At 35.5% G+C, this 15,656-nt stretch overlaps 1 protein-coding gene across 7 annotated transcripts in view; it reads left to right on the top strand.

The window, feature by feature from the left end:
* Positions 1-11,237, top strand: part of SLC35F5 (solute carrier family 35 member F5) — a 33,063-nt gene extending 21,826 nt beyond the window's left edge. For all 7 annotated transcript variants that reach the window (XM_052676213.1, XM_052676208.1, XM_052676212.1 and 4 more), the window contains 3 exons: positions 2,474-2,628; positions 2,988-3,076; positions 3,639-11,237. In XM_052676213.1, coding sequence (XP_052532173.1) covers positions 2,474-2,628; positions 2,988-3,069 — 237 coding nt within the window. In that variant the 3' untranslated portion in view covers positions 3,070-3,076; positions 3,639-11,237. The remainder of the gene's footprint in view (positions 1-2,473; positions 2,629-2,987; positions 3,077-3,638) is intronic.
* The last annotated feature ends 4,419 nt before the right edge of the window (positions 11,238-15,656 follow it).

Genomic DNA, 15,656 nt, shown 5'->3' with positions numbered 1-15,656 from the left:
TCAGGAATTAGTCACATAATAGCTTAGCTGAAGGTGGTAGAAGTTAAAATGACAAAATTATCCAAACTCAGAAATAAGCATGCAGTACTCCTGAGTTTTCAGGTAGACCGATGGGTGCAGTCTGTTGACTTCTGTTTGCTTACACTGCTTTGATTTTTCTCTTGACTGCAAATATGGCTGTGTTCAGTTTGCACACAGAGCTTACAATATGAAAATAGGAGGAGACAAAAATTCTGGCAATATCTGGAATATAACTTAAACTGAGTGTTTCCTGAGTAGTATCTTTCCTGAACAAAAGTGGCTCGTATGTTATCTGTGGTAGTACAATCTGTGACTTGTTTTCATTTACTAAATATGAGCTTTCTTCTGTTGTGCTTCTTTGCACAATGTTTGGGTTGTGCTTCTTTGCACAATACTTACACAGAAGAAATTAGCCAATGAACTTTGTACTTAGAATAGCTCATGCCAAAAAGAACCCACCAAAGTTGTATTTCACTCTTGCCTAATGTCATTGAGAATTTTGAGGAAGTAAAGCAGAAAAATATAAGGATAGTAATAATAAAGGGAAAGTCAAATTAGAAATTAAAAGGAGAAACAAACCCTGAATAAATACCTACGTGGTGAACATTCAAGATTCAGTTTGTTTAGTATTAGCTAAGCATTCAACATGGACATACAGCAAAAGCTTGCAGTTATTCCACCTGTAATAAAGCACTTGCTAGTAGGATATGTGCATTCGTTTTGCTGTTAAAACCTGCAGTGTTCACTTGTGATATAAACTGCAACAAGGATGTAAATAGTTCATGATATATATTAAGGAAACAAAAGGGAAATGTTTCAGAGAAAACCAGAAAACTTCAGTGAGGTGGGAAAAGGTTTATATGTGAGCAGGTTTTAGTAGCAAAAATTGTTTTTTTTAAGTATGTGTTAACCTCTGCACATTTTAGATATGGAACTGTGTGTGCAAATACTTTTTTAGACATAGCATATACAACTATATTTATACATATATGGAAAGCTTAGACTGTTTTCTGAAGTGCTTAATCTAAACTTTCTTCTGGAGCATGCTGAACACTGGAATGTGCTTTTCTAATTCTCCAGAAAGCGTTTCTTCTCTAGGCTATTTAACCTGAGCAAACACAGAGCCCAGATCCTTAAAAACAAATCTCTTCATGTATTCATGCAATATCAAGGCATTTGAAATAAAATCATTTCTTAAAACTTTCTTGGATGACTTTCGGTTGATATTGGTAACTTGAGGGGAACTGACATTTTAAACTCCCTTTAAAATTATCACTATTATCACTGTGTTACTCCATTTAGTGTGTATCTGGTATTTATGAAAAAAAAAACCCAAAAAACAAAACCAACCACATGCTGTTAACTGTCAATCTACTTCATTCACATCTTGTATCTCATTTTCTCTTTTCATGTTTCTCACTATTAAATCTTCACTTCCCTGTGTTGTCTCTGTTTATGTGCATCTTTCATAACCTGAACCTTCATTGCCTCTTCCACTCATCCCCCCTTTTTTCCATTTGCCACACCTGCCTCTTTCTGGAGGTTCTGCCCCAGGTACTTGCTGTTTCCTATTTCTTAATCGTCTTTACCTTGTTTGAGAAGGCTGCTTTGTCTTCCTCAGGGTAAATCCAATGCCTCACTTTTCTTAGGCATCTGTCTGCCAGGTGATGCCTCATACCACATCTAACAACTGCAGTTTATTAGATTTTGAGAGTGAGCATCAGTACTTGATATCGGGCATCAAAACTGTAACTTTTTTCCATGAAATCTCCAATTGTGTTTCCACCAGAGGGAGCTGTGCTTATGTTTCATTGCTCTGTTAGCCCTGCAGATATTTCTTATGCACTCAGAATTCTTGCACCCTTGACTTCTGTAACCTTGTAAGTTTAAAACTGTCTCAGATGGTGATTGCTTGTACTAGTAAAGGTACAAGGAGAATTTAGTTCAAACTGGACAAGTAACGTGCTCTGCTTTTTTTAAATGAAAAAAATATGGTAACTTTTGAGTTGCATAGTCTTATTTGTGGGCAGTGATTTCAGCAGTGACTGCTCAGACAGGATATTCACAGTAAGTGGTCAGGTGCACAGATTTGTGAGGTGAGCTCTTCTGTATGACCTGCTTGTCAAAGCTTTTATCAAAGTGTCCCAAGAGACTTCCTTATTTGGATCCAATAGATAGCTACAGCCTAAAAATGGGAGCGTATCCACACCACAGCACAAACTGTATTTTTGGCTGTATGGAGCAGAAGAAAGGTTATTCACCTATTAGAAGTAGCAGTGATTGTAGAAACTGTACCAAATAACTTGTGGAAATATTTGTAGTATTTCAACCAATTCAAAAGAACTGAAAGTGCACTTTAAGCTCATAGTTGGGTTGATAATAATTACTCTAATGCACAATATGCTTTTTTAGAAACACTGTTGAGTGACTGATGTTTGTATTTTGATTCCAGGTGCAGTTTTCTTGGCTGTTTTTTGCAGGAGCGATCCCTGTATTTTTTTCTTTTTTCATCGTAACTCTGTTATGTCATTATAACAACTGGGATCCTGTGATGGTGGGAATCAGAAGAGTTTTTGCCTTTATTTGTAGAAAACATCGAATTCAGAGGTAGGGTAACCACAAAATCCCATTCCCAATCTCCCATCTCCTTTAGCCTTTCCGATATGCCGTAGCCTTCTGTAAGCCACAGCACTCATACTGTATCTACCTGTATATACCTGAAGTCTGTTCATATTTCCAAAGAAGTTTCCTAGTAGTTATCACAGTTTTATTTATTTAATGTTGTTATGGTAGTTGCTATAGCCAGGAACATACAGTGAAAAATGTGTTAACTTTGTGAGTGGGGTTTGTATGTCTTGGCTATGGCTGCAGTTCAAACATCTGTCACTCACTTAGTACTTAATAAATGGGCTGTTTTGTGGCCAACATCTTACCATGTAATTGAAAAATATTTCTTTTCTTTTAAGAATGCCAGAAGAAAGTGAGCAGTGTGAAAGTCTTATTCCTATGCATAGTGTTTCACAAGATGGAGATAGCTGCTGTTCATAGGCAAAAGGTAATAAGCAATACAGTAAAAAGTGAGGACTGATTTTTCATGATGGCATTTGTTACATAAAAACACCTCTTTCCAGAGCATCCAGTTAATCTTGTTCTGAATTGATAGGTAAAATTTTAAAGAAATGTCAAAATTACTTTTATTCTATACCAAGCATTATTCTTACCTTTTCTCTGCCTTCAGTGGGTAAAGATGCAGTATATTACAACAGTATTACCTAAGATTACCTTGGGAGTTTGGAAAATAATAAGGTGGGGCACTACACGAAGCTCTGAAGTTACAGATAGTTGAGTTTGTCTTAGAGTGTGGAGACAGACTTAGTTTAGAACTGTTTTAGCCAAATAACATAGAAAATTGAATGATCAGAAGTGTGCTTTTTTTCCCAGTGTTGCTTAAATATAACAGCAAAATCAAAAATGTACTAACGAGAGTTATCATAATGTCTTAAACTTTGTACAAGCTCTTTCCTTAGTTTATTTATAAGATGGAAATTAGCATGCATAGCAACTTGTTGTAATTTTTAATTGTGTAGTGCTGATAAGTTTTCTTTTTTTTTGCTTAGTTTAAAAATGGATTGATGCCTAGTGAAGAGACAATCTTCTGGAGAAGTCCCAAAGGAGTAATGTTTCAGTGCCTATTCTGAATTTTTAGTAAAAATAAGAAGCTTCTGTTCTTGTGAAACTCTAAACATCTTTCTTGCTTTCATCTGATTTTATAAATGAACAAATTTACTCCATGCATATGAACGTAGGGGATCTTAGTCCATCTGAGCAACCAACCTGCCTTACTACACTGAGCTGGTGAAGTTACTTGACAAAATCAAGAAAATGAATGCTGTTAAGTGATTTCTTTCTCTTTTTAACTCTCGGTTTTGTTAAATGCTGGACAAGGTTATTTTAAAAAACACTTTCAAATGAGTTATGTACATAAGTTTGCAGGTCATCACGTCTTACAGGCTTTCAGATGAAAAGCTAAATAGATACGTTACCTGTAGTAGGTACAAATTAACTTTTTTATGTTGTATAAACTATTTGCATATTAATAGAGGAAATAGTAAAATAATTTATTAAGTGAATTCTTGTAATTATGAAGGCAAGATCTTTGTACAGTCCTGGAACACTACATACATATTGTCTTATCCCATTCTGAGAAGCCTTGTAACGGCAGTGGGTGCCGCTGTTTAAAAATCTTTTGTTTCTAATGATCTGGAATGTTTAAAATCTTAGTGAGTGAAAGAATATTTATAATTGCAGAATGTTGGGTGTACATTCTCAAAAACAATCCCTTAAGAAGACCAATTCTGTAACCCATCAAGATCTCAAATGATTTCATATAGTAGGCTTAATTTGAAAATATTCATTTCTGTAGTTGCCAACTTAGGAAAGGGATCCCAATAAGTTGTTAAAATTTTCAGCTGTGGGTTGGCACTACAGCAATCTACTAAACAATGTGAAAGCTAAAAATACTGCATTGATTTTTTTTTTTCCAGTTGCATTAATAAATTTGTTCTAAAACTGATTGTTTTCCTCACAACCTGTATCTTCCTTCTACTGCAGCTTTTGTCTTATTTGATTCGGAGAAGTTATGAATAATTTCGTTCAAGGATATTTGAAATAAATCAGTGACATTTTCCAATTTCTGGCCAATAAGACACTTCTATTAAAAAAAAAAAAAAAAAAGGCTTTTGATAGATTTTGTTTTCTTATAATGAATGTAGGACAGATTTTCAGTTGGTAGTATATTCTCTTCCACATAATAAGGCTATTAATAACAGTGTATTCTTATCTTTCCATACAGATATGAAAGGATAACCAAGCAAATGCCTTTTCATGTTTTGAACCTCTAGATCCATCCAAGAGGTGATTTGATGATACAACTGGTAGACTAGATAGAATTCAAGAAAGCAGTGTTTTTTAGTCAGTTTTAGAATGATTGATTCAACCAGCAGCTAGAATGTAAAATTCTGAATGTAAAGAAGGAAAAAGATACCAGGGAAAAAAAAGGTGAATCTGGGGGCTGTTCTTGTTGAGTACTGCACCTTTATCAAATTTTTCCTTCCATTTCTTAATATTGAACTACATTAAAAGTTTCAGTTACCTGAGGTGTCTTTTGAGATAGTAAGTCTATATTCATATACCTGAAGTAGTTTTTAAAATAAAAAAAAACAAAAGCAGAAAAACAGTTTATTAAATTTATCAGGGCATTTTGAAAAACTTTTCATTTCAATTGGAAAGCCCAATAGTACAGTAGGTGAAAATACAGTAAGAAAAACTAGTTTTATATTTGACTTGATTAGAGTTTTCAGGGATTTCATTGGTAAAAGGAGTTTATAGTGGGATTTTTTTCTAAATTAGCACAGATTAGAGGATGTTATTTTCAGCCATTAACTACAGACTTTAACCTGTTCCTATATAGCATCTAATCAGTGACAGCTTTGTCACTCTAGGACAGCTTTGTTAACTCTAGGAAGGCTGAGTTTGCTTTCAAATTGGCAATAATAGTATTTTCAGCAGGATATTTTAACACCGTCTTTTGAAGCTGGTCATTCAGATTGATAGAATGGATTGATAATGCATGGTGGGCAGTTGCTATTCACATTTGTCTTAATGTTCATGACTTAAAATGAAAGCTTATCACAGCTTTCTATGTGTATGACTTATGTTAAATGGCATTATTATGTTAGACTTGAAACTAAGTACTATGAGAATGTTCTTCAGACCTAATAATCTTTCTGTTCAGCAAACTCGATGTTAGGGCCTTCCTGCTGTTTTGTTTTTTTGACAAAAGACGTGTTAATCTTTTCTCAAGATATTTCCTATTATGATCTTATGGCACTTTGTAGCTTGAACAGATTTTTGGTGTTAAATTACAGCCCTTTAAAAAATAAAAAGAAAAGATAAAATAAAGACGAAAAAGGAAACTATTCTTCTTGAAACACCATGGATTTTTAAGCAGTGGTGCCCCTGTGGTTACAAGAAATACACTGCAGTTTTATTTACTGAAGCTATGATATGTAATGTTGTTCCTTGTTTAATAGAACGCGATGAGATTTTTCTATAAAATCTTGTGATTTTTAGTACAATAATATTTTATAAATATATTGTCTTATTTGAAATGTAAACTGCATAGTTCTCTAATGGGTGCTTGGTAAATGCACAAGAGATTTAGCTGTGATTCTCAGGTACCTCTGATGTAATGGTGACATACTGGTATTTTTTTTTCCTCATGACACAACTGGAATGTGAAGGGGCTCTTGCAGATCTTTACCGCTGTGTGCTAGCATAAATTGGTGTTCTTACTGTTTCGCTTTGGGGATGTCTTTATTCTGATTTGCTTCCTGTAGGAAGCACATGCAATTTAACAAGGAAAAAAGAATTTTTAATCCAAGCATTTCTTTGAATGCCACGAGATGCTTAAACAACAGTGATTTCCCATGCCTAAAATGAGTACTACATGTACTGTTCTGTCAAACAGTTTAACTAATTCCTGCAGTGCTATGAGACAAACTAAGAATCTCTTCTGTGTGTGATTGAATTTTTTGTTTTTGTTCTGTTTTTATATATGGAAGAGATTAGGACAATTTGCTAAGTGCCAATATAGCCTGTCTTAGCTTTTAGGGTTCTGGTGAGTCTTGCCTAGTTATGTCTCCTGCTTGCTGCAATCCAGAACAAAGGAGGAAAAATCAATTCAGTTTTTCTAGCTACTTTGTTAGTTTTCAGTCATGCCAAAAATGAGAGGTGCTGTAGCTGTAGTACTGATCCAGCTGTTACTTGGAAAGTATGGAGCACAAGAATGCCGCTGAAGACATGGAGGGCCTCATATTTCTGTTGTCCATGTGCACATTTCTTGCATGTTGGCTTGGAAATTGATGTGGGGCATGTAGCATGCAGCTGATCCAGCCTGCCAAGGAGCTGTGCTAGCATACTGCACGCATGAACCAAGAAGCTGCAGGCTGGGGCACAGCGTGGGGTGGAGCAAATGCACAAGTATTTTGTCACAATATGGTATTAAGTAGTGGTATTCCTCAAATGAGAAACTGTAGTGCTGCATATGATGCTTGACCTGGTATGCTGCTACACGTTTTGCATACCACCCTGTGACATCCTAGCAAAAACAGAAGAGCCACTGAATTGCTTTTTCTGTGTGTGCTATTGTAATTGTCAGTTTCTTTCACTGTGCTTAGGCACTGCTATTTACTAGTACAGTTGCCTTAAGTAAAGTGATTTAAGAATTTCTTGTGTAGTTCTTACTTCAATCTCTGCAATGAATATTGCCATTGCTATTCCCTACTAAAAAGAACATCCTATCCTAGGAAAATGGATTTACTGAACTTAAGCTAAGGTTATCGGAGGAGGAGAAAGAGTAGTTAAACTGAAGAGTTGAACTGTGACTCATATGAGAATAGATAAGCCTCAGTAAGGCAGTGTTTATAAATGAAGTTGTAGGAAGCTGCATACTCAAAAATCAAGAAACAAAGTGATGTTAAAAACAGAAAGTTGAGTTATACGACTGTAAAATGGTACTTTTAATCAGTTTTCTTTATTCCATGCAAGCTTTGAGTTACAGTTCCTGTTAGGGCTGTTATATAGCGTCTGCAATTTAATACCTGTGATTGCAATAGTATTTAAGTGATGGTTCATTAAGAGTTGTTATGCATGTTTGTTTTTTTTTCTTTCTAATCCAGGACTGCATTAATTGTGCATTTAGCTTTACATGTTTATTGCATGACATGATTTCTCAGGGAAATATGGATAATAGCATGCATTGTAAGAGCTGGTAACTAATTCTTGCTTTTCAAATTTTTGCAAACTTTCCAGTTGCACTCAAACACTTCACATCAAATGACTTTCATGTTGAATTGCTTCTGATTTACCAGGTGAATCATGATGAAGATGTGAACAGCATTTTAAGGTGTCTGTAAAATGCACTCTGCCCGATACTTCATTAGCTTTTGGATATATGTCCATTTCAAATTGACTCTGCAAGTTGTGTGGCTTTTTTCCTGCTTTAGTGTAATATGTGCCATATACATTAATAGTTGCCTGAGACACAACAGATACATTCATTTCCAGAGTCAGACAATGCTATAATGCAGTCTGATTCTGGGGTAGTATAAATATTCTAACATATTTACTTGTGTCATTAAATTTTTACAAAGTGTGCTTACTTTGGGGATTTTTGTCTGCTTTTCCAGTAAAGTTACTTTGTCTAGACTGGGATTTGATCCAAAGCCCACCAGCATTATAGGTAGCATTAATAAAATAAAACTTTATTGAAATACTCAGCAGTCAGGTTGACCTTTATGCCTTTGCAGTGTTTTTATCTGCAGCATACATGGCAAGTAGTTTCCTGAAAGACTTCACTAATATAAAAGTTGAAGGATTTAGTGTTGGTGAAAATGGTAAACATACTGCTGTTACTGAGCACAGAAATATATTTCCCTATAGCCAGCATGCAGCTTAATTATTTAGAAGGTGGATTTGTCTTGCTACATGACTTTTCTTTAGAATCAACAGCTTAGGAAACGTTGACCGCTTTGCTTGGTTGTATACTAGCAGAATATTTTTTGTCCATAGTGAGAATGTGATCACAGCTTTGAGGATTAACTTCTTGATGATTTCAGATTTAACACTTCTATTTGCTTGGCAAAGAATGCAACAGAACATTTCCTAGCTAGTTAAACAGCTGTTATTGTACTGAGTGCCCTGATCATCTGTACTGTCATATACCTGCCATGAAACACGTAATTCTTACATAAATGTAACCATTCAGCTATGTCTTCTACATCAGCTGATGCATTGCATCATTACATCTGGTATTAATAGGCTGGAATACCCACCATGGTAGGAATGCATCCAGAGTTTAATCTAGTTGTCCCCTCCAACTTTTTTTAAAAGCATTAAAATTTTTCTCTGGGGATTTTAAAGGAAGTAGCTCTTTAGTTCTTTAGCTGCTGAGTTAATAGTTAAGTAACTGTTTCTCAGTTTCTAAAGTTGTATCTGGATTTCTTCTGTTTTTAATTAACTTGACTTTTGTCAGGGAAGGTGTGCAGTTCTTTGCATTTTCCACAGAATGTAAGTGACTTGATACTGCAATGGCCTCAGAAATAACTGCAGAGAAGCCTGTATGGCTTTTAACATGTTCCTGAAGTTTTTCCACAGTTCATTTTAAAAAACTAATTATTGGGCTGAGGAGAAAGTAGCCATATAGTGTGGAGCTAACTTTATAACGTGCAAATTACTTTGCTCTCATTACGTATCCTTCAGTGTATTGCTGATGTTGCCAGCCATCAAGTTTTTCTTGTCTGTTGTGTGATGCTTCTCTTCTCTATAAATGGAAACTTTTTCATGTAAATTAAACTAGATCCTCTGTCACAATGATTGATTTTTAAAATATTTCAGAATCTCTTCCTTTTAACCTTTAGCTAGAGGAACAGCAGGGGATTTCCACTCAAACAGTATTTCTTTCCTATGTGAGAGGGGGAAAAAAATTGAAAATAAAATATCCTATTGACCAGCATATGAGATCCAGCTGCAAGATCACTGAAGTAATTGCCTGTATAGCATAGTTAAATATAGGACATGCTTATAATTGTGCGATGGATTGATCTCTCTGATCTTGATTTAATATGGAATGTAGGTATTTAAAATCTCATCAGTTTGTGTTGAAGCTGAATGCCTAAGTCCTGTGACTCTAAATATCATGGAAGAATTTTATTTGGAACTACAACGTACATGCCAAGGATTTTCTGGGTTGCACTCCTAGGTTGGTGGGTTTCTTCTCTGAAGACCTACATGTTCCATGTACAAACCAGTTACAACTGAATGATCTGCCTATTAATTGAAAATTTTGGGAGCCATTTACGTAAAGCTATCATGAAAGCTTAGGCAGTTGTTTCAAGTTGATGTTAATAGAATAGAATTAGGAGAGATAATGAGCATGCAGTACCAACTTCAGCACAGTACAACTGAGTGGGTCCTTGGAGAGATGTGAAACTTATTCAGGTTCTCTTTGGGATGGGTGTTAGTAAAACAAAATTGCATCTGGAGCTTTTGTTTAGATATTTATACTGACTGATTTGTTACATTTCTAAAACTTGTGTGTTGAAAGATGCATGAAACCAACAGCTAGTACCTTTTGGCATTATGTCTTGTACTTAATTTCAGCTCTGCAATTTGAAGAATTTTGAACTCTGAAATTGCTTCAACTGAAAAACTTTAACATGACAAGAACTTTTGTTTGCGTGAAGTTTGTATGATAATTCAAATGTTCTGAGAGCACGGATAGTTCCAGGTGTACATTTGTTATGAAATGTGTAATGCATAAGTTTTTAAATATTTTCCTTAGTAAGATCAGAACCTGAACTGCCTGATGCATACTGCATTTGCACCTAAGTACTTGATTTCAGAATGTGTTAAACCATGTCTATTTTTTTTTTTTATAAGAAACAGCATTTTAATCCAGTTTTCATTAAATAAGTATGTTCACACAGAGGAAAATCATAATCTTGGCTTGATGCAGTGATTTATGCAAGAAAACAGCAGGATGGCAGCAGTAACTCTGAAATGAAGATGCAAGTCTCTTCAGAAACTCTGGCTTCTTGTTCTTTCCTTCCTTCTGTACTAAATAAGTGTCTTCATTATTCCTGATTTATACAGGTGAAGCAAGGACCAGAACTTTTACCCTTTTGTTTTTTAGAAGTGAACATTGACTTTGGCCTTTAGCGTCTTTGTCACATCACTTCATTTTCTGAAGGGGATTCAGTTAAATTAGAAATATAGAATGAGTATTTTTAATTAAAATCAAATTAAACTATTAATAATTTTGAAATTCTCAATATGAATAGAGATCTAATGAATGAAAATTATAGGCCTATATTGCAAATACCAAATACTGCTTATATATTTTTTAACAAAGTGGGTATATATGTGATTATTTGACACGTGTATAAAAGTGACAGTGGGTAAATCATTCTTATGTTGATAGATTTATAAATTGAAATTATTAATATCCAATACCAAAACCCTATAAAAGGGCTAGTGAAAAGACAATGTAATGTATCCTGATAAACAGCCTGTGTAATACAATCGATGGGTGTGATGTTTTTGTTCTGTATTATATTTATTATGTGTAAGTAAGCCAATAAAGATTATAAATCATATTTTCTTAACAGGAATTAGTATTTGGTTGGGGTTTATGTTTAATGTCTTTCATACCATCGATTAAGAAAAACTGAGTGGTCACCTAAAGATTGCTACCTTGGGAGTACAGGATAGAGGCAGAAAGGTCTTGAATTAGTCCACTGAATTCCCCTTTTTCCCTCTTAAATGTGAGTCAGCGGATGTCATCTTTTATCTGCAGTCAGCTGGGATGTCAAAAGGCTATATAACCTGTCTCAGACTGATGTGGTAATTAAGTAGTGAGGTACCAATTTTTAATTCATGGCTACAATGATTTTACTCACAAATGCATTATATTCTGGAAGACTGCTGTGTTTCATCAGCAGGGGGAGCTACTGTAATATCCATCTATTGCATTCCTGAACTCTGCGAAGTGACAAAAGCAGTTAAATGCAATTAACTTATCTGTTTATCATCCTTGATTCTTATAGTTAAAGAGGACTAAATACAGGCTTATTTTCATGCAGTTGGACTTCCAGTGTCTTATTATTAATTATTAAAAATCTCTTGGGATCATAGCACTCACCTGAATATTTAATTAGAAAAAGTATTTTGCTACCGTAAGCTCGTCTAAGTATTTTTCTGAATTGTGTTTAATTAGTGTATTGAATCAGTTCTGCAAAGGTATAGCAAGAAGCAGGTTTTGGTGTTGAAGCGAGAAGATACTTGCTGTGACATATCTAGGTTGCTCCAAAAGTAATGCCTCCTAGTTAATTCCATGGAAACAACAGCACATACAAGGAGCACAATAACACTCTTTAAAGCAAATTCTGAGCTACAAGACACTATTTTTTTTTAAACATAGTCACCATCATTAGCCCTGCATTCTTGCCAGCAATAAACAGCAGCTTACATACCATGCTTGCACAAATCTGCACCAGAGGAGTTGACTCCTGTCACCACTGCTGAAACACTCCACACACCACTTCACTGTGCTCACATTTACGGTTTGGTCTCCATGAACATTCAGCAAGTGTCAATGAATGTCAGTGGGTGCTATTTTTTCCACGTGGAGGAATTCAGTTTCACCCCTTTGTTTCATATGCACTTCCATGTCAGACTGCCCCTCTGCTGCCATCTCACACGACAGTAAGATGTAACAGTACTGGTGGGAAGGTTCAATCTCTCCTGCCATACCACCAACATCCACCTCTGACATTGTGGACAAACAAAATAGGAGGCATAACTTTTAGAGCAGCCCTTGTAAATATGCATATATCAAGTAAATGAGTTTCATAGTGGATTTCTATAGTGGTAGAAAAAAATGATAAATATAGACATGAGCACATACCAAATACAGATAACAATGCAGAGAAGGAAAGGAGTAGCACTGATGTTTGCTGATTTCTGAAATCTAATTACCTGTAATAAACAAGCATGATGTAATCAAGACAATTATTTAATGGAAGCTGCAATTACAGTGGCTGCACTGTCTTGTGTATGTTTCATTACCAGGAAGAACTATTAAAATTGATGAGCAGCAGGCTTTCTTTAAATACAGTAGACTAATGAATTGTGGTAAGAATCATTTCTACTCCAAGAAAGACTTGTAAAAATCGATTGAAATTGTTACTTATGCAACATTTTATTCTTGACATCAAATGGACATGTATCATGTAATTACTTTTTTTTTCCTCCAGTGTGGGAAGGTCTTTGCGGTGTCTTTCAGCATTTGGCAAAGAACTTTAAGAGACAGTAAATGAAACAAAATCTCTTAGTCAACACTAGTGCACTTCAGTACTTCAGTTTTAATGGACTTTTTTTTTAAAAAAGCTAATTAACATAGTTCATCTCATTAGTGCCTGGCAAGCAACAGGGATTCTTGAACTTGTATTAAGAATCTGAAGCAAGCTGGTATTAGCAATTTCTATATACTTGCAAGGGGAACTTGGCAATTACATGCCTGTTCTTCCTAGAGTCCTAACTGATGGCTGACATCACAGCTGTTTTGTGATCACTCCATTTTCAGTTATACAAATGCATAAAAATGTGGAACAACTCTCATTCGTGGCAAGTTCTCCCCCTAAACATAAACCTAGCAACCTAAGTAGTTCATCATGGAGTGGACAACTGGCAGTGTAAATGATCAGGGCAACTGGTCACAAAACCGTATTAAATAGGCTTTTTCGCAGCAGTTTGATAAAGATGTGTTGAGGCCCATAAGGAATGTTGGCAGTGCGCTACAGTTTGCTATCATTTGCCCACAGTGTGTGGGAGCTACTGGGCTAAATGACTGAGAGGAGAAATGTTTGTTTTTTCACTCCCTTATCTAAAACTTGACTTTTCATTCCATTAGGCTAGTAAGATCTAAACTTATTTTGTCTGGTATTGTGGCACCTTGTACTTTCCTGTATATGAGGGGGTAAGTTAGTGCAGGTTAGCTTTTCATTCTCTAGGATGCTTTTCATTCTCTAGGATGTAATTTGTTGGAATATTCTCTTACTCTGTATTCTCTTCAGTTTTAGGAGATGCACTTCAAACATGAGACAGCCTTTTTACCAAAAGCTTAACGTCACTGCTAGGGAAGGTTTAAAGCTTCTGAGAAAGATGATGTTCAAACCATTTTCAAAGATTTTATTCTACTCTTTGCAGTATGTATGTGGGAGACATTGTTTTTATTTATACCTGCAAACCAACTATATCTCATTTGCACTGATTAAAAAAAAAAAAAGCAAAGCTTAAGGTTTCCAAAAAAGTCATTGTTTATTATGTCAGTGTGAACTCTTCTTACTTTCCTCCCCTTTTTCACCTTCCTTCCCCCCCATACCATGAGCTTATGTATAAGAAAATCCAGTTCTAGTTTGTGGGATTGCAAGCCTTGAGGACTTATTTTTGGTAATGTTTATCCACTGTCTTACAAGTTTCTGCAACCTGAAGGTGTTCATACTATAATAGTTCCTTAATTACCTAAGTTGATTATTCTTTGTGGGAAGCTTAGCGCTGTATCATTTACTAGGGTACTTTGATTTAACTGCTGGGATGTTGAAACATCCTTCAGAACTAAGAGGAGACACGGTGTGGATTTCCCATATATGAGGTAGCTCTTGTAAAAGGAGACAGCCTGAGATAAAATTATTTCTAATCCTATCCGTTCTTTTTCTGAGTCAGGGTCAGCTAAGCTTGTGATAAAGATTGGAGACAAAACAATTTTATGAGAATCTGAACTGTTACACGAACAGTGAATAAATAAGCTTAAAGTTCTTTTGGATGAAAAATTTCAAATCACCCCAAAACTGAAATAGTAGGAAAAAATACATATATATTGTAAATACATAATAATAGACAGTGCCTTGAGGGGTCTGATAAAGAGGTTTTGAGACAGTTTCTGTCATGAAATAATGCCAATGCATCAGCTCTCTGGCAAAGTCATTCCTCCAAACAAATTAATGTCTTCAGTGATGCGTCTAGGCTTGCTGGCACCGCTCTGCCAATCTACTTCCTCCTTTTGCAGGTGATTTTTAAAATTGCCACATTTATGTTTCCCTTTAAATTTCTCATTTTTTCCTTTTCCCCTCACAGCTATTTTTTTTTTTTTTTAAAAGTGCTTAATGCTAAATTGCTTGCAAAATTGGCAACAGAGGCGTGCTAGCAATATAATGCAGAGGCACAAGTATGGAGTTGAGAATACCACCTTGGAGTATTTCTCCTGTCATAGCATACTGTTTAAATCTGAATGTATTTGATAGCCTTGAACTATATATTCAAGAAAACTCCTAACAGAACTTCTTGTTTTCACATAATATTTGGGAACTTGTTATTCTACACTTTAAAAACATTGTTCTCTACTTAGTTTTATTTCCAGCAGATAATAGTTTTGAGGTAAATGTGTAAATGCAACACAAAATGGACTCCTGGGAAACTGTGATCTTTCAGGAAACTCCATACTGTTCCCTCTAAATCTGGCTTGTACCATGGACTCCATGTTTGATGTTGGTGCTTTGAACATCGAGGGTGAACAGAGAACGATACTTCCCTTTCCTCCTCATTACTGATTATACTTAGGAAAGTCCCTTTGTATTTCTGTAATTTGGGTTTCTTCTCTATAATAGATTAGTGGTTATAATTTTCTTCCCTGTCAGGTAAGAATGTGATAGCAAAGTGTTAGTGTGAGCTGTTCTTAACTAAGAACTACCGCTTTAGACCAAGCCCAGTGTCAGCACTGCTTGAGTCAGTGCCTGAGGAACTGGCCTAGGCTCCTGAAAATAAAAAGATGTAGAAGACTAGGGAAAGGAATAAAACAAGGAGGGTAGGTAGAGAACTAAATAGAGTTGCAGTTGATAAGAAATGACAAGTTAATGCCATGCTAGGCCTCTCCACCTTCCTGTCTCTAATTCTGCCTCTGAGAGTCATTGGCAGCTCCCAAAGCCAGAAGAGATGGGTCAGATTGAGCCCAAGTCTGA

The sequence above is a fragment of the Tympanuchus pallidicinctus genome, unplaced genomic scaffold, assembly GCF_026119805.1.
Source record: "Tympanuchus pallidicinctus isolate F22 unplaced genomic scaffold, pur_lepc_1.0 scaffold15, whole genome shotgun sequence".
Lineage (NCBI taxonomy): Eukaryota > Metazoa > Chordata > Aves > Galliformes > Phasianidae > Tympanuchus > Tympanuchus pallidicinctus.
The sequence above is the reverse complement of the archived record's forward strand: the minus strand, read 5'-3'. Positions and strand labels throughout refer to the sequence as shown.